Source organism: Accipiter gentilis, chromosome 22 (genome assembly GCF_929443795.1).
Source record: "Accipiter gentilis chromosome 22, bAccGen1.1, whole genome shotgun sequence".
NCBI lineage: Eukaryota > Metazoa > Chordata > Aves > Accipitriformes > Accipitridae > Astur > Astur gentilis.
In genome coordinates, this window is record NC_064901.1 from 18,007,360 (window position 1) to 18,027,459 (window position 20,100).

Consider the following 20,100-nt stretch of genomic DNA (forward strand, 5'->3'; position numbering starts at 1 on the left):
TTACTTCACAAATAGAAGAATTAAGCTTCATTATCACATTTCCTATTCCAAATCTCTGCAATGAAATGACCTTTCGAAAAGCATTAGCAGGAAGTCTAGCAAAGCACAAGCAATTAAGAACGCAATATCGGGGAATCAGAAGTTATAGTCAACTTCTGACAGTCAAGACTACAAATCAAACATTTTTTTCTTAGAAAAAAAAAAGTGCTTCATGCTATATTTCTTTTATAGAAGGTACAGCTACAGAACTGACCACAACAGTGCTGTACAAACTAGCTTTAGAGCAGCATACTGATTACTTCAACAACACAGAATGACACCAGTTTGCTAGTTTATCTTTGCTAAAAGTTAAAGCTATCTACACGTGTAAGCATCTATTCAAGTAAGACTTAAGATGACAGCAAGACAACTCTTTGCACATAACTCCCTTTTGGCAACAGGAAATGAACTTGCATTACTATATAATGGCTCAAAATTTCCAGCTACAAATTTGAAAATTTTCACACACAACTAAAATTGCAGCTAACTTAATGTCATTAATTTCAGCAATTTAAACCAACAGACACAACAGCCAAAGACAATTGCACCGTGGAGGTCAAAGATCAAGACCTGGTGGGGGGAACAAAAAAAATATCTGTTCAAGAAAAGGTTCCCCTAGATTAGTGTGAAATGAACCAACAACAAGAAGATTAATTAAGCCATTTTCAAAACAGATTTAGACTACACCAAATGTGCTTATTTCCACGAATGGGCTCAGCATAGAAGGGATTTGCAAAGGTGACAAGAATAATCTAGGTTCGTTCATAATTGCAACATTTGTTCAGGACAGCCTGCTGCCAAAAGCGCAGAAAACTCAGCTTCAAACAGGAAGGCAGAATGGAAAAAGGGCAAGAGAAAATAAATTGACAGCAAATGTTCAGGTCACTTTTAAAAATATAAGCTATTTTGGAAGAAAAAGTAGAAGCTGCCTGGTATTTATTTTGAGAGAGTTAAATATCTCAAATGTTACAGGATACACTGCAGAGTTAGAGCAGAGATTCCTGACTGCACAGTCAGCAATACAGAGCCACAGGGGTGTTTTTATGCTACATGGGTGTTTTCCATGCCATGCATCTCCATGTTTAGATTTTGCAAGAGTTTGTTAACCTAGGTACAATAATGAATTGGGACTAACTTGCTGTAGTTCTACAGCACTGAACTTGAGCTGATAACACTCCCAGAGGGTTTGCAAGGGCTGCACAGCAACATTTAGTACTCTTGCTTTTTTTGCTACTCTGCTCAGGTTTAGCAGAACTGGCACAAAGCCTAAGCTCATAACTCCAGTATCTCCAAACTGTGTTCCCTAGTGCTGCTGGGACCACACATGTCTGAGCTTTCCCAGCACACAGCCAGCTAAAAAAACTAAGAAGGCGTATTACCTCAGGCCACACACACTGTATGCAACTGGCTGTAGTGCTTTCAGACTGAGCTAGCCCAGGAGGGAGCAAAGTCGTGTTCACAGTTGCGCTGCAGCTAATACACGCCACATGGATAACCTGCAATCTGGCCAGTCCATGTGAGAGCTAACTACATTTTCCATACTAAGTTTTGGCCTTCCTCTAAAGGAGCATTATTTCCCCACTCTAAAACTAACATACTGCATACAAGAAGTGTTTGTATACAACAAAACAGGACAGACTCACCTTTAGCTAACCATAGTATTTCAGCCCAGAGACAGATGAGTAGTAATAGAAAGCAGTTAACATCACCAGAATTACAAGGTGCATTTGGCCAAACAAACATCATTTATGGTATGGAGTAATTTTTAATAGACAATTTATATTTTGAGTCACCAATAGGAATAGCTTTAATGTTGCTAAGATACATCAACTGTACAGGGAGTAGCTTGAAGGTTTAGGAGGAAGAAAAGAAGAACATTTACTACCTGACTAAGAATCTACTGGATACTTACGGTTCAATGCTGACTGGGGTGGCTTCCCCCACTACTGTAAGAACAGGAGGGGTAACTTCTGAACTATCTGCAAGGAAAAGAAAGAACTGTTCAGACAGCTCATCTCCACATTTGAGATATATTCTTCACACAGCTTCTAAATCTAGTTGGAGCTATCGATCTCTCAAAAAAGGTACCCAAGTGCTAAAGGAGTTTAAGATGACCAAGAACTTACCTTCCAGTCACCATCGACATCTTAGTAATAACTATTTACTGTCCCCTCAGTTCAAGACAATGACAATCTATTATAGAGGAACTGACTTTTCCATTCCTAATAATGTCAGTAGGGGGTGTTGCTGATCACTTCTGAATGCATCTTAACATGCATGCCCAGGTGGAAGCAACATTGCATTTCCTCCATCCTAGCTCCCCAGACTATCACGAAGTCCCAGTTCCACATAACCACAACTCCTATCTCCTATTACCCCACAGTTCCTAATCATAAATTAGCCAAGAAAGGAAGGAGATAAAGTGGAACTTACTTGATCTAAGCAGAGTTCTGTGAGCACTTTTAGGAGTCATTGGAGGTGGAACTGAATGACCACTTGAAGAGAGAATAGCATTAAAATATAGTCCAGATCCTTCTCTCACTGGACTAAGAATTGGTGGCGGAGTGTAAGGAGGTAGCTCAAAGTTCCTATCTGAAGGATGATCTGCCAGACGGACAGGTGACCGTAAGTGGCTCTGATAGGGAGTAATGTTAGAATAAACAGGTGGTGCAATAAAGGTGCCAGCTTTTGGTGGTATGAAGAGTGGCTCAGGTCTTGGCCGCTGCTTTGGTTTCCGGGCAAAGCCCTCTGCTTCATCCTTTGGAATAGCATCTTCGTGCTATTGAAAAAAAAATTACATACTTAATTTTAAAACTTCAGGTCATTTGAAAAACTTCAGTGAGATGACAACATTCTTTCACGGCAGCTCAAAATCTAGATAGGGCAGTTGGAGGGTGTCTCAACAATTAGCACAAAGGGAAAGAGGGAGGAAGAAGATGGGGAATGGAATGGACACAGGAACTACCAGGTAGCAACACTAGCTCTAAGGGCTTACAAAGTTATATTTTACAAGAACTACATGTCTGGTCCAACCTTTGTTTGGGAAGATAATGACCTCATGCTAGCTTTAAAAGAGGACACAAAAGTATAGCAGAGCCCTGGTACAGATATAGGGTGACACCAAGGAGTGATAAGAGTACAGAAGACAATAGAACAATATTCTTAGATGCTCAAGCATTTAAATGCAGAGAAACCTCCTTAGATGCTTGCCATTTGTCTTGTATCTGAACATTCTATTGTACTTCTGAATAGAAGAGACAAAAAACCCCAACAAACCAAAAACCTACTCAACAGCACCATACTGAAGGGGAACACTGAAGTACTGACCTTCAGAACCTCAGTAAGAGATTTAAATTCCATAAAAATAAATCTTCACTTTGGATTTTATTCATATACAGAGATATATGCACTACTCTCAATTTATTATCTATGTATGTATGGAGAAAGCACTCTTTACTCAGACTATTCTAGTGTTATTGACCATCTGGCTTTATTCACTGTGTAGTAGTGGGGCACTGATTTGGCTATACTAGCATTAGCTGTAGGTCATGAAAAGGTAGTGATGCCCAAATATATGGCAATATTATTATGAAAAAAATCCACAGTCCACAGACTACATCCATTCCAAGTTCAGGCCTTAAGATCAAACTACTTTAATAGAAAAACATATGGATAAATCTAAATAATTAAATCTAACAGATTTCGCTCATCTTTGGTTTCTTAGTGTATCCATACCTGATTTGAGGTTTCCACGTTAGTACTACGATTAGATCGCCTCCGAGTGACTATCACAGAAGGCTTGCGTTCACAAGGAGCTCGATCATTCGTTTGGCCTCTCGGGAGCTTTCCATCCTCAGACTTTTCCTTTCCAAGGCTCTGCAAGTCAATTTTTCTCACTGGCACAGATACAGGAATGATAAGAGGCACAAGACTGTTATCGTCCCGGGCTCTTTTAGGAGCTGGTGAAGAACTGGCAAATTCCACAACACTTTTTGCAGCTGTAGGTGCTGGTGCCATCAGCACACTCTTCTTCTCCTCTGAAGTATCCGGTTCCTGAGAAGAAAAGAGATTCCTTATAAGTTCTGTAGTGTTTACATAATAGATCAGAGGATATCCCATATTCAGCGTATATCACATTTCTCAATGCAATCTGCAAGCTGAAACAGATTTGGAAAAGTGTTACTGGAGGAAAAAGAATACTTCACAAAAGCGTTACCAAAATTTCTTAGAAGTACTTGAGGATTGCCTGAAGTCTCAACTGCTAGAATATATGTATACACCATTCTTAAGTATCATTTTACTACCTATGGTTTGACATTTTATTTTCCAGATGAATTTGTGCCTTGCCATATAACTTCCAACAAAGGTTCCTCAGTTTTAGTAATGCTCAAAAGCTGCATATTACTAATTTCAAGTATTGGACTTCTATTCCAGGAAATACTGAACTATGATAATCTTAATTAAATCTCTCATACAAAAAACAGAACTAGCTTTTCACTGCATTTTTTCTGATTTACATGACAGAAGCACCTTTCCTTATTATAACTGGAGCCTTTGAGGTTTGTTGTCTAACTAGGCTTGAGCCTGAAAGACTTTAGCTCAGCAGAATCAACACGGCATAATGCTGGCACTTTTTGCATTAGTATTACAGCTTCCATGTCTCTGATTTCTTTTACTCATGGAAACCCTAGAAAATAGAGCTCCAAGGAGATGGGAATGAAGGATGAGTTACCCAATAAACACAGGGATACTGTAACACCAAATGGCTTCAGGTATTGTTACATGAGTGATTTCTAGTCCTTCAGCTGACTATCCACATGTTCACTTGGCTCTCAATTCAAAAGCAGTTGCCAGCTTACTTAGAAGCCAGATGTTAAAAGCACAACTTTCAAAAACACCTCTCAAGGGATGTAAAAAGCCTTGAGCTCTGATGAAGTGCAATCTAGAAGCTGTAGAAGATGCTCCTTTTGGTGTTTCAGAACTTCACTCTAAGAGATCTGCTTGGAAAGTCTTTGGATAGGATTAGGTATACAACCTCACCCTCCATCAGAGCCACAATCCACTGAGGAATCCATCTGAACAGCTGTGTTTTGTAGGTGGAAACTAAGGCGCATTATCTCTGAGGTATGACAAGAGATCTCCAACCTGGACTTCCAAAATTTTGCAGAGATTTACTGGAGTTCTCAAAAAGAATCTATTGTGAGCCATTAAGAATACCCAATTCTGATTAAAAAGCTAGCATAAGCAGGTTCTGTCATAAGGATTCAAACACCTCCCCAGTCATTCCACTGTGGTCATAGATCAAGAAAGCAGGCTTCACTGATGAGCGAGAGAACATGCTCCAGCTGGCCCATGAAGAGTCAACCCATTATAGCTAGAAGGACACCAGACTGAAGTGCCACTTTGATACTATATTTATATTGAGGGAAGCACAACTGTATTGTCATAAGATACATCAGTCACAGCCTGGAGTTGGTGCTCTGGCTTCTCTCCAAATGAGAGTCCTGGTAATTTTTGTTGCTTTTAAGAGCAAACAGGTCTACTCTGGAACACTAAGCCTTCCAAAAAAGCTAAGTGCCAAGCTTGTGCAAATAAAATCAATCATATCAAGAATATTTAGGACTGCCCCCTTCCAAGACCTTTTATTAGAATACAGCTAAGTGTGCACAGAAGGGTTTAACCCATAAGCGATGCTGCAGTTTAGAAGTCTGACTGCTTCTTCACAGAGACTAGAGATATCTGCCCCCACCACACAATGATGAAACACACAATTGAAAAGTCACAGTTGGCATCAGCTGCCCCAGATTGCACTGCAGCCCCAGACTGCACTGCAGAAGGAACTAATGAGCATATTACTCCAGGCTGGTGATGTGCACCTGTACTTTCCCACAAGACTACCAATGTTGGATTTGGAAGGCATTCATCATGCTGACAGATACATCACTAAGGACCACTACCTTTAGGTAGTAAGGGGCTCTTCTAAATTTTTGTAGCCTCCCTTCACTACTTCAGGAAAGAGAGACTAACAAGGATGCCTTTTTAAACATATAAACAGGTCAGCTACTGGAAACAGATGCCTACTTCCACTAGTCCGCCCATACCTGAAGAAACAGCTCACATATGGCTTCATGCTGCTATACATGGGTCTCCATTCATCAGGGAAATTTATGATGTTATCACTTTATTACTGAAGCCTAGTTAAACATCTGGGATAGCTCTGGGGTCTTCTTCTGGCAGTGAGATCCACCAGTAAGATAGTTTTGCACCGCTGTTTAGAATGGTGCATTCATACTACATTCTTCAGTCCACTGCCAAGAAAAGCCTTGGTTTTAATCAGATTACTTTTTCCTTCTAATGTAGCTGTTACTAGTGCAAGCACTCTAGCATACTGTCTGGGTACCTGAGAGAATAACTGCAATCAAATAAGTAAGGGCAATATGAATACGTGAACGAGCACCAATTCTGACCAATCTACAAACCTCATACTTCCTGTGTGCTACACAGATCTCTGTAAGTCAAGAGACACAAACTAGTTTCCTGACTACAAGGAGGAAATTATGGCAGCTAGTCACACAAAAGATGTCACATTTCTTTGGCCGTATGAGCAGTTAAACCATGCTCTCTTTATTTTCAAGATTGAGAGGTAACCAGCAAAGGACCCTCTTCCTTGATGATGGGAGAGATGACCCCTTCGAGAGAAAAGAGAAAGGACGAGACTTGAGCAGTAGTAGAGGTAGAGAGAAGACACCACCAGGAATTTAATATAAATAGTTGAGACATCCTTAAAGATGCTCTGGTCCACAGCAGAGCTTTTCTGGTCATGAAAGATCACACATACCTAAGGTTTATTAAGCGGGGGGACATGACTTATTTTGGAATTAAGCTATTTTTTTCTGATCCCTAGTCTCTCAACTGTTTGATTATGCTTAGAGGTAAGCAGAAATGACTCTCTGAATAAGGGACAGGACCTTCATTTATAGAACTGCTAGGGGATTTTCAGCTAGCTCAGCATCTCTGTTGCAGAATTTGGGGCAGGAAGGCTGCTGGATAACTTCAGCAAATGCAACAAGTTGCACTTCCATTTAGATTCTTGCATAAATACTGAGGGATGAACTAGTGATCTACAGTCCTCCAAGACACCCACAGAAACCAATCAGTCATTTTGGCATTGATCCTGTCTATCCCTCAAGTGGTTTCTAAAAAATTTAGAATTCACAGACAAAACCCAATTGCAATAGCTGGAAGAATTGTTCCAAGGCCACTGCTGTGATCAGACAAGAAAATACACTAGCCTTTTAGAAACACCTGCCAGTACAGTGCTTTCTGCCATCATTCTGCATCTTCTTGCTAACAGTAAAGGTAGATTCTCTCTGCAGTCAGACTGAAGCTTGTCCATGAAGGAGGTGAGTCCAGAACTGCAATTCCACAAATAAATCTTTTTTTTCCTTCCCCTTTTGTATGCAGCAGCTGGTGCCCTGCCCTGTACCAAGGGAAAGAGGCCAGGTAACTAAAACCTCTGTCTCGCTTCCATAAAGGAATATTTAAATCCAGACAACCTTAAGACGACCATTTCAGATCTCAGAAAAGTTTTCTGCACTGTTAAAGAAAACAAATTACACTGTCTTTTTGCATCTAACAGTTGTATGTGAAATGAAACCATAAAACTAAGAGTTGAGAATCTGAAGCAGCCTGTAAGCAGCAATAAGCTTGCACCACCTGAAAAAGGCAGACACAGTATGATAGGAAGTTCTGATGCAAAGCATCAGTTTTGACACTGCACGTAGACAGATACTGCTGTCCAAAATACTGTTTTTACATAAGGTACACACACCTACATTGGAATGTTCAAACAAGTGCTTCAAATTATGAATGTATCTTCTTTCATCAATAAATTAACCCTACGGCCTTCTTACATGCTCTTAACATAACCTACACTACAGAAGGGTTCTAGGTTGTTTATAATAGAAAGACACTGACAAGAGAAGCAGACCACTCTCCTCCAGTAAACATGTTTTCTTTTTCTCCCTCACATGATATCCAACCCCCTCAAAGGTGTAAAATCCATCAAAACTCAGGTAAGAATCTTATCATCTTTCAAAACCTCATCCTGAAAGCCTGAAGCAATCTAAACATAAAGAGTTCTTCTGCTAGTGCCATCATGGAAGCAAACAAGCTGCTTGTATAACTGCAAAGAACAAAAGAGCATCTGTCAAAACACTTCTGTTTGGTCTTTACGTTATGAATCAAGCTGCAAGCAGACATGCCTTCAAACGGCCAACTTCTTGCTTCGCCTCTCAGCACCTTTTTTCCTAGATGCTCTATTAGCTTTTTCTTGCCACTGTGTTGGTGATCAAACTGCAATGTGAATTGTAGGCCTTCCTGCAATATAAGCATACAATGGCTGGGAGAGTATGAGCAAATAGCTCACACTGCTAACTACTACTAGTTTTCTATCAAATCTGCTTGTTCAACTGGAGTTAGAGCAAAACAGATTGAAGACAGCATCAACAGTCACTGGTTGCTGTATGCTGTGCAAGAGATGGAGTAGGCTATGGATATTTGCTTCGTTGTTTATTAGTCTGGTTCTTTCACTCAAACAGCACATCCCCCTAAGGAAGGGATTGGAAAAAATGGCCAGAGACAGACTAGGAAAAAAATGATGACGAGAACAAGAGAGGGAATAAAATTCCCTTCCCTTTGTTGCATGACTGGGCAGCAACTCAAGTGGCAAAACTGTGGGTAAAAAGTAGCTCATGCTCTAACACCCATATTTCACCAGCCTCTGACAACAAAGCTTCCAAATAAAAGTGTATCTTTACTTCTCATAAAAGGCACTCAATGAAAGATTAGTCAAACCACAACTGAAAGAAAACCTCAAAAAATCCCCTTCAGAAACCCCCCACCGAACTCCAAAAACCCCACCACTTGCTTCCCTTAGGCTAGTTTATTTTGAACCTTGTCATTTTGCCATATGGAATACATACTGTACAGTTTAGACTAATGGGACACCAAAAGGCCTAACCAGCCAACACTAAATTTCTTCCCCATCAAGCCCTACAGAGGGTCTACAAGGCAGACTTTGTCCTCAGGTTACCAATCTCCAAATATTTGCTGCAGGTCATTCTCAGAAACATGTTACCGCATCAGGCAGACTTTTGTTATGCCTGGTATAAAGTTCTTCATGTGAGGCTTCCTCAGGCTTTTAATATTTGGGAAATATTGAACATGTAAGTTGCATTATATACTTTTTAGATAGCACAATTTAGAAACACTTCAATTGTTAAAACTGAAAAACTGGCTGATAAGCAGCAGTGTTTTAACATAAAAGGAAGAGAATGTTAAATTGATAAAAAGACACCAAGTGAACTGCTTATACTTGTGTCTCTAAATTCCTGATCAGCTTGAGGCCTAAGCTCAAAACATCCATATTTTGAAGCCCTGGGATAAAATCACATTCATTATTAATGCAATAAAACTGCCCCTAGGTGGTTTCACTGCACGAGATCTCTGTTCTCCCACATCTATGAATTACAGTAGCTGAACTTACACGCCACCAGTCCATAGCTGCCCTTGCTGTACTACAACACTTCTTGCATCGAGATACCACCCTATCCTGCAGATGTACATAAATTCTTTTCATTTCAGCCCTATTTTGTAGTCTAAAACACGCTATACTGGTCAGGATGTATACCTTACCTTTACATTCTGAAGAGAAGCCAGCTCAACAGCTTTTTGGGCCAAAGTTAGCAAATTGGCTTCTTGAGAAACACGCCGTCTCCGTCGTGTACTCTGGATTACACCACCTCTGACACCCTGAAAATCATTAGTTCTCTGAGTGTTTTCTTCAACTGCTTCTGCCTGTTTCTCCCCATCTCTACCATTCTGGGCTGTGGCTTGCCTGTCTACTTCCACCTGGCACAGCTCACTCTTGACCAGGACATCCTTCTGCCCCAGATCCATTCTCTTGGGGTGCGAATAGCTACTTTTGTTGTGGGCCAGTGATTCAGGCGGCTGCTGTAATGGGACCTCTTGCTGATGTGTTTGCCAGTGATGCAGAAATAAATTGCTAGGTTGTTCTTCTGCCTGCTTGGAAGCCAACACTTCTCCTGCAGATGTCAGCGGGACACCTTCTTTGGAGAGTCTCCGTGACCTTCTTGGAAAAGGAATCTGGGTCTGAGGTAGCACCGTCTGTTGGTTCTGCTCTGTTAGAGCCTTGAATAGTTCCTGGTTCCTCTCTGTTTGCTGAAACTGGTGTGCCATCATGTGATGCTGAGGTGCTGCAGCTGCCACATGAGGCTGTGCTATGGAAGTAGTTTGCTGCAGACTGAAGGCTTGTGTGGCAGCCGCCTGCTGCTGCTGCTGTTGAGGATAGAAATTTTCAAACAGTTGTAGCTGGGGAAGAGCTTGCTGTTTTTGTTGAGCAGTAAATGCTGGACTGGAAGAAGCTGGGGCTTCTTGAAAGACATGTAACAATTCAGGAAGACCCTGCTTTTGGCCTTGGTGACCAAACGCAAGTTGGAAAGGCTGTAACGGCAGACTTTGATTCTGCTGCTGCTGTTTCTGCATCTGATGAAAAGAATTTATCTGAGCTTGCTGTCTAACCAGGGCTTGCTGCTCCAGCTGAGCCTTCTGGGACATCATCTGCTGGACAGCATCTCCATACAAGTCCAGCTGTGACACAAACACTCCTTTCTCCTGATTTCTTTTAAGGGCTTCTGGGTGGCCATAGAAGCCAGGGGCACCAGCATTGGAGTGGGGTCCTTTTGGGTTGCCCCCAAAAACCATACTGTGGTTCCACATCGAAGGTGGAGACTGCCAGTGGCTGTCACCCCTCTCTGGCAACCGGTTTCCCATTAGTGAATTCTGCCATTTGACAGCTGTTACCGTCTGGGACATCATCATTGATTCTCCCCTATCTTGACCGTAAACAGAGTTCATCAAACCAACATTGTTGGGGGCATTTGCTAATCCTCCTGCATGAGAAATCTCCATAGTTTGGGAGACCGGTATATTCCCTCCATGACCATAGTACTGTCCTTCCTTAAGCTGCTGCTGTGGTTCTTTTGATGACACAGCTATTTCCTGCTCATTAAAATAGGCAATTCGTTTCCCAGTCCTTTTGTTTGAAGACTTTTGCTGAGCTTGAAGATTCATAGTTCAGCCTATTCTCCCAGCTGCACACACCGTATTTACAATCCACCCATCCCTGAGGGTGGGGGAGGAAAGGCACGGAAGTCTCTCTTTTCCATTCAGTTTTAGTAATAAAGGGCAGGAAAGAAGTCCAGATGAAAGTGCATCCACTTCCTTTTTCTTTGTATGTTTCTCCCACTTCTTTTCACTCTTATCCTTTGTGGTTCAGAGGTCAGTAGGGTCCACTTAGTTACAGGTCCTGAAATAGAGAAGTAGTCGCAATGAATCAAGAGATATAACTGGCATATAAACTCTCACGTGATAAGCAACAATGTGTATGTCCCATTTCCCATGGAAATGAAGATTAGGATAGTATGTGTGAGAAATAATAGATCTGACCTGGTAGAAGAATGTAAAACAAAACAACTTAGTTTTACAAAACAGGTATCACACTGTATTTGCATGATGCAACTTCCAACTGCACACAGACTTTTGACTAATCACTCAAGCTCATCCTGAAGGTTTTTCTCTTAAACTCCCCTTCCTCTGGCCAATTACTTCTGTGTCTTCCTGTAGCCAGAAAAATCTGGTTTTAATATGAACTCAAAAATACAAACCAAAAAAACCCCTCATGAATCACCAAAAGAAAAATAATGTGTCAGGCCACATTTCCCAAAGACATTTAAAACACACACATGTACACAAAGGCTGCACCCAAACATGCAGCAAGATGCTTGATTTAGTGTTTTAAAGGGAAAGATCAGGTGGCAGCCCATCATTCATCCCCCCTCCCCCAATCATTACAGTTGCTTTCCAATTAAGAAACTGCCCACCAAGCATCCAAGCATGGAAGACAGGGCCTGCTCAACCTGTTGCCCTTTCAGATGCTTTCTTCAACAGCTGAAAGCAACTGCTCCTGCTCAGGTCACACTCATGGAAAAGTAGTTTAGGCAGATTGTTACAGCTGCTCCCAGACACCAGCAAGTATCCGTTAGTGTAAAGCTACAAACATAATAGGAGAAAGCCTTTCCGGAACATGCAGCCTAAGACAATTCTACACTCCCCTTCCACAGAAAAAAGCTAGCCACAAACTTAGGCTTTAAAAACCTAGTTAGCAGGATTAAGGCCTAATGTGTTAACACATACACCAGTATTTCTGTTAGGACACCTAAAACCTTTTAAGAAGTTTAGTTTTAAATTTAATTAAATTCTTAAACTACTACTAACACTCAAATTATTAAGTGTACGTCTCTATTACTATGTCTCTTCAATGTGCACTCTGTTCCACTTCAAATCACACTGTCAATATATTTCAGAAAGATTTTAATAAATTGTTAAAAACCTACTCTTATTGCAACCCTTCTGCTAAAAAAAATCAAGTTTCTCTTAGTGGAGCAGGTAAGACTAACACACACATCCCCTCCAATTAAACCTGCAATCCATTTCTCTCCCTCTGTAAAATGCAAAATAATAAAACAAAATCATAAAGCACACTTAAGTCCTGTAACATGAGCTTCCTCTAAACGGATATGGCTATGGTGCAGATTTTAATACTGAGGTGGGGTTGGGAGCCTGAGGAGGAGGAAAAGACAAAGAGTTTAAATTAACTTACGTAACTTCCACCTCGGAGGCCAAGATTGGCTTCAGTGCTACTGGAACCATGGGTCTGTGTTTCAGAGCAAAGTGACTCACTTCCTCAGGCTGTTACATAGCTGTTCCCCCCACACTCCCTCCCCCTTCGCCCTGGCTACAAACCATGGACCTCTGCCACCCCGTATCACGGAGCCAGGGTGTTCCTCCCTCCTCTAAGCACAACGTCTCAGCTCATTTTCCAGTCGTCTCTCAACAGGACGAAAATAACTCTAGGAGAAATTATGGACACGTGAGATGGAAAATTCTCTCTAAACTGCAACTAGTACACAAACGAGGATTTCATAAAGTAAGTTTTTCCTATTTCAAAACTTCATTAGGAGAGGAAAAAACATCCTACAGCAGGAAACTGGATCCCTGGTAGCAAAAATGTAGAGGTGGTAAGGTTGCTCTATGCCTGTCAGGAGCATTAATGTTATTCTCTCTCCCTGCTTTTTGCAGCACTGCTACAAATGTAACAGAGCTAACAACTAAACCACAATACCTGAGGTAACACTATTAACAGTGGTTTCTGACACTATCTTACTTTCTGAAATCATCAGAAGCTATTTTTCTCTCGAACTAGACAACCTTGTAATAGTTTTCCTTCCACTGATGCTTCTGCATGCTTTTGTATTGATCAATCACATAATTCTGATAAAAAGAATGCAAGTTTTTCTGTATAACAGAAGACATTACCACTAGATCAAATTTAAACCTGCCAGACAACCTTTAGAAGCTCTGCTGTACATTTTCTACACTTTGAGGAAGAACGCAACAATAACTGCCCAAAAGCTGGCATACAACTTCAATGGTCCTTGGTTTTAACCCTTAAAGAAAAGAAAATAGAAGAAAAAAACCCAGACAGCTGATGCTGTTCTTAATAGTGGTGGCTGAGATTTGCAACTACCACAAACACAAGTATCCAGAAGACCTTTAGAAAGAGGTTTTTCAGGTTAGTAAAAAGTGTTGCATTAGCACAGCTCTCCAAACCTCCACCTGTGTGGATTTTGGCTCTGTTTTTTCCATTACTAGATAAGCCACCAGCATTGCAAAGCCTAACTCAGACCACTTCAGAACTGCACCTATCTAGGAAAAAGAGATATAACAAAAGTATTAAGATGCAAAGTTTACAAAAAAAAAAAAGTAAATTCAGAGACAACCTAAAGGAAGGAAAGGACTATGTACTTGTGTATTCCATAAAGGGAGTCCTAAAAAATATTATATGCCTTTTGGGGAGGTTATCTTGTCACTTGAGAAGACTGTAGTGATTGAAGAACAAGTGAAGTTACAGCAACACAAAAACCAGGATATTGAAAATGACATTACCGGAGAGGAAAGAGATTTAAGGTACTTTGAAGAAAACATCCTTACTGAACACTCTGGTTCTCCCAATTGCATGCAAAAATAAATAAATCCTAAGAGATCACCACAACAAAAAGAGGATTTGGTGCATCCAGTATTAGATAGTAAAAGAAAACATCACAAAATTAGCTTTTTAGAATTTCTTTCTACATAGAAAAATTGCAGAAAAATATCTTGTAGGTCATCCTAATAATAATAGCCCATAGTTTAAGCTGAAGTGATAGATGTTCCAGCTGCAGCATGACTATGCTCCAGGAAAGCTCACACTTGGCAGCTTCACGGGCTGAGCACTGCTGGCTCTATGACTAAGCAGGCTTCCCTCCCTGAGGTTGAGGGATGAGCTCACATTATCATCATCCTAGCCAATTACCAGCTTTGGGGTTTTTTCTTTTGTTTTACTTTAATTTCAGCACAAGAGTCAGCCTGCAGTAGCACAGTAAAATGGCAACACACTTCCAGGTTTAAGTGTGCTTTGCAGCAGTATGCCCAGACCTCTTCCTACCTTTGAATAAAGCACAGAGCCAGTTCTGATATCATATTTCCCAAAAAATACTGTGCCTTGCCTCCAAATATACTGAAGAGTTATGAGACCTTGCATTGCTTTTACACTGTACAGAGAAAAAGCAGAACGTAGCATCAGTATATTTTGTTTTAATAACTCTAAGATCTGGCATCCAACATCATCAGTTATTTTCACTTCCAGGAACTTCTGGCATACAAGAACATCTCTCAAACTTTCTTCAGGTGAACAGAAAATGTATATCACCACCTTTAACACTGTAAATATTTTCAGATTTCTACAGAATTTTTCCATGTTGCAAGGCTTTCTCTTCTAGACCTAAAAAGATTGTCAAATTAGATACACATACCCCCAACAGGCACTTAGGCAGTATTTTCTGGAATGAAAAAAACATAAGCAAAGTAACTTATGGTACCCTACCGAGAGAAATTAGGGTTAGCATTTTTAGCTAAAACTTCTCCAGCATATCTGCACTAGAGTTAAAGAATAATCATAAACACATATAAAACAGCACGTGGGCTAGATTTAGGCAGTCTCCTCAAGAACTTAAGTATACAACAGGACTAAGGAGGAGTCTCTGCCTGCATCCAGGATGCTGTTCTCAAATTAATAAAGTCCTTTCAAAGCAGAGATATCTGAAGAGCGCAGGGCAGAGGCACTCACTAGGCTGGTACCAGTCCTGAGCACCCATTAGCAGATTTTACTCAACCCAAAGTAGGTTCTGCAGAATCATTTAGACATCCCTATCTGTTGCAACTATCTTGTCCCAATTTATCATTAGCCTGGAGAGTTTGCTATAAAACCTTTTTAATGTATTTTTTTAATTGAAGTTAAAAGGTTTTTTGATTTAGAGGACAAATTAAAAATGCTCAATTACAATAATTTCATACAAAGTATCTTTATCTCCCTTTAGAAATTCTTGCCTGTATATTTAATAACCATTCACCATTATTCCATTTCTTTAAATATTCTCTTCACTAAGTACATGCATTTTTGTACAATTTCACCTATCAAGTTCATGACCTCACACACCGTAGTAACCTTAAACTCTACTCTTCAGCCCACCTGTTGAGGGCTGTGTTGTCCTGTACTTTGCTTAGTCCGTTTGCTACCTTGCATGATAAGCAAGTTTAAATTTTGCACATTTCTAATCTCCTTTGTGACCATCTGCACACAATTGTCTCTGAGAGAATGCTGCAGAAATGACTTGGGAAAGAGTCTGACTTCTCCTCAAACCTCGGCAAAGTTAAGAATGCAGAAAATACAGAAAATGGTCTACAACCACTTGTTATTTCACCACTTTAATCTTAGCTTTTAAATACTTCTATTTCAGGTTTTTTTCATGTGAAAAAGTAGTGTTTATACTAAGTGAAGGATTTTTCAGCTTCTCATGCCCAGTCAGCAAGAAGGCTGGAGGGGCACAAGAAAAGTTGGCAGAAGACACCACCAGGGCAGCTGACCCAAACTAGCCAAAGGAATATTCCATACCATGTGTGACGTCATGCCCAGTATATAAACTGGGGGGAGTTGGCCTGGGGGAGTGAATCCCTGCTCGGGAACTAACTGGGAATCAGTCAGCAAGTGGTGAGCAATTGCACTGTGCATCACTTGTTTTCTATATTCTAATTCTTTTATTATTATTATTGCCATTATTATTTTCTTTCTTTCTGTCCTATTAAACTGTCTTTATCTCAGCCCATGAGTTTTACTTCCTTTTTTTTTTCTGATTCTCTCCCACATCCCACTGGATGGGGGTGGGAGTGGGCAAGCGGCTGCGTGGTGTTTAGTTGCTGGCTGGGGTTAAACCACAACACGTAGAAAGGTACCCAGTATCCTTCTGAGACAGAGCAATCAAGCCTTACTTCTCTAATTTGCTCATTATGATGGTCAAAGCCCACATTTATGAAACAGGTAAAGAATCATGACACACATTTTACTAATGAGGAACAAAAACAGAGGAACTAACTCACTACTAAGATCACACAACAAACCAGGTCAAAAAGCAAGAACATAATATAGGATACTACCTACCAGTTCCCCTCTAATCCTGCAAGAAAACATGGGTTTAAATCTACACGCAAAAGATAAAAATTGATTGCACTATTTACACATGTGCAGAAAGGGCAAAGAACATTGAATTCCTCTAGTGCAATAGCAGGACAGAGGTAGTTCAATACAGTAGGTTCTGTTTCTGGTTTTGGTGGTTTGTTTTTTTTAAAATGACTGGAGACTTACAGGACATCACAAATAAGAAACTTGTTCCAGCTAACAGAAGTTTGCCCCTATGAAACCACCCCCACCTGTTGCAACAGTCTTCGTAAGAACCAAGAAAGCGATGAAAGCATGGGACAGTTTTTGTGTTCAGTAGATTTGGAAAGCTTATTGCACAGCTTATCCATATTGTATGCTTACCCTGCTCTATGTGAAAACAGCTTCAATCTCTCCCTCAGAAGCCTCTCCCGCACACTCACTTCGTCACATTTTCTTCCAGACATCTACATCAAAATCCCGGCAGATTGTTTGCAACCTCCCACTCCCCACCCTCAGACACCTTGAACAGGAAGGATAACAGCACAGCTTTCCTACGCATCACCCTGGGAGGGAACAAGAACAAACACAGAATAGACCATGTTTGTAAATTCTATACAGCAAAGCACAGCAATCTATCTTCTGAAGAAAGGCAGGGGAAAGCTCAAAGCAACTGAGAAACACAACATTGTCCAGGAAAGCCAAAAACTTAAATGGAGGATGATCACTTATGTCCCTGTCACCTTATTCCAAATGGTATGGCATTTTCCAGATACCTATAAAGTCTGTCTCTACAGTGAAAGGCGTATTATTTTCCAGGAGTCTAGCACCACAGAAGAGCAACAACTGAAGCCCGAAGTGAACAAGCAAAACCAACTGAACAGTCTCCAGTTTAAAAGAACCCCACTACAAAAGGATGTAAGTAGGAAACAATCACACACCCCCAACACCTCCAAGTAAGAAACTAATCTAGGGAACTGTATCAGATGAAAATCCTAGAATCAATAAAGCCTATGAAATGGGGAAGGCTTACTTGTTTGTGTAACATCACATAGCAAAAAAATAACTCTACAGTGTGCCCACAATAGGGGCAAAGAGATCAAAGGAAAGCTGCTTCACAGACAGGCAGACAATAACAAAAGGGAAAACACAGCAACCAGGAAGCTTGACAACTTCCACTGTTGCCTGAAGGTACCTGCCTGGGGCAGCAAACGCATACCTAAATAAGTAGTACACTCGAAGGTTTATGACCTACCCAAATTTTCTCTTGATTGGCTCATTTCTATTGCAGAGAAAGACTGAAGCTTTGACTGACTTAAAGGGCGCCTCTGCCCTCAGGACGGCACGGTTAAAATGACTTTGCTACCGCTTTCACTTTCCCATTTTCAGAGGCTAGGAATTGATAAAGCTGTATTAAACCATTGTCCTAACCAGAGATTCAAAAGTGAAATCCATTAGCTCTGTGACCTGAAGCAGGGGAAACAATGGTCATGCTGAAGGACTACCTGCCAGCAAAATCAGGTAGCTTGTATTGCATGAACAGATGTGAGAAACTACTGCTCCAATCTAGACCATTCTTGACATTCAGCATCACAGGTTAATTACCTACAGCAACCAAAATAACACAAAATGTAGAATTACCATATCGTTTGGGCAAAACATACATTTGCAAGAAGAAAATACTACACCTAATGAACTAATCAAACCAAGGAGAAATACAAATCCTACTTAGGTAAAATATTTTGGTCTATTACAGTAAAGGATGTAATAAAGAAGAGGCAGTGAAAACATGTTCTCATAGATGTTATTTAACTGGGCAGCTTTCTTTTCTGTTTGAATGGTCTTAAAATTCACCTATACATAAGTTCTGATTATAATTTGGCCTACTATTTACATCTGTGTAAATGGTTCTATTTATCCCCTATCATCACAATTTGCCACATTCCATCTAAACGCAGATGCATTCTAGTATGCAGGATGTTACAGAGAAGGATTTTAGGTTTTTTAATTATAGGGTCTGAAGCACCACAGACGCACCTCAAAAGGAAGTTTTCAGATAACAGTTCTAGGAGAGGCGAGTTGTGTACTTTCAAGGAATGCTCAAAGAACAGCATGTATTTTGGTATGTCTTCCTCAATTCAAGCTGTAAACTTGGTACAAATACTGGAGGTTCACTTTTCAAAACACACCTGGGATTTTCCACATAATTTTGTTTTAAAAGGATGAGAAAGACAAGAAGTTGTTACGAAGTGCCCATTAAGTGCCGATTGGTCTTGTCCTTATGACAAATGAGTAAGGCAAAACGTGGCTTACACAAACAGCTCCACCAGAACAAAATCAGCATGGATGGGGAGGAAAAACTATTAAAAAGACAAATTGGAATTTTAAAATTTAGCAGATTATTAAACAAACAACAAAAGGAAAATAAAACCCATCCTGATTAATTTTTAAAGGAACTGTCAATGTTGTTTCTACCAGCTATTGAAAAGATACTACAGCAAATACAAGTTAGAGCCTCAACTAATTTAGCCTCAAGCAAACCTTGAGGCTAAATTAGTTGAGGCTCTCACTAATGGCTCTAACTAATTAGTTGAGGCTCTAACAAGTGGTATTTCCAAAATAATTGAAGTTTTTCCAAAACCTCATCTCATGAAAACAAGATTCATGATTTGGACCAGACTCATCCTTCACCTTGCACAGGAACAACACGCAGTTCTTAGAACTATGAGAAAGAGACAGCTACATAAACCGGACTTTCTTGAACAAATATGCAGGAAAGCCCACCTTCACAAATGGCTTTGCAACACAGTGCAGGCTTACCCTTGAACAAAATAGGTATATGGTACATTTCTTAAATTAATGTTTATAAACCGTACTGAAGTTGGGAATACTAGCTATTATAATTCTCACCATGATAAATATCACAATCTCAAGAGACTTGGGCAGCCTTAGAGGACAGAAAGAGCACAGCAGTTAAGGAGTATGAAATGCTGCTCTCAGGCATTGTGAAGTTACAGGAACATACTATTCTTTCCCACTGGAAATGGGTTAACAGTTCTTCTAATTGTAAGCACTTAGACAGCTATTTTAAGCTTTTTTGTTTGGAGCTGTCAGGGAAGGCAGTTGCTAGCAACAGAGAGACCAATACTCCAACATGCAGGAATTGCTGCAGGTTCTAAAGCCAGAATGGCAAAGAGCAGGCCAAAAGCTTCTCCCTGCCCTCGCATTCACATAGCTGACATAACCATGACGTGTCCTTCGCTCTGAATGCCTCTCCCACCACAAACACACCAGCTGCAGAATTGCATGGATACACCCCAGAGACAGACCAAATCTCTGCTCTTTAGCTCTGAGAAGAAAACACATCCGAATGCACTGAGCTGCAACAG

The 20,100-nt window shown here is 40.5% G+C and overlaps 1 protein-coding gene across 3 annotated transcripts in view; it reads right to left on the minus strand.

The window, feature by feature from the left end:
* The window catches only part of MIDEAS (mitotic deacetylase associated SANT domain protein), a 54,686-nt gene that overhangs the window by 10,939 nt on the left and 23,647 nt on the right, over positions 1 to 20,100 (minus strand). For 2 of the 3 annotated variants that reach the window (XM_049825094.1, XM_049825095.1), the window contains 4 exons: positions 9,736 to 11,428; positions 3,775 to 4,092; positions 2,473 to 2,818; positions 1,952 to 2,018 (listed from right to left, as the gene is read on the minus strand). In XM_049825094.1, the coding sequence (XP_049681051.1) occupies positions 1,952 to 2,018; positions 2,473 to 2,818; positions 3,775 to 4,092; positions 9,736 to 11,193 (2,189 nt within the window). In that variant the 5' untranslated portion in view covers positions 11,194 to 11,428. Of the gene's footprint in view, positions 1 to 1,951; positions 2,019 to 2,472; positions 2,819 to 3,774; positions 4,093 to 9,735; positions 11,429 to 17,095; positions 17,136 to 20,100 lie in introns of those variants that run through there. The other variant, XM_049825093.1, reaches the window with a different exon arrangement.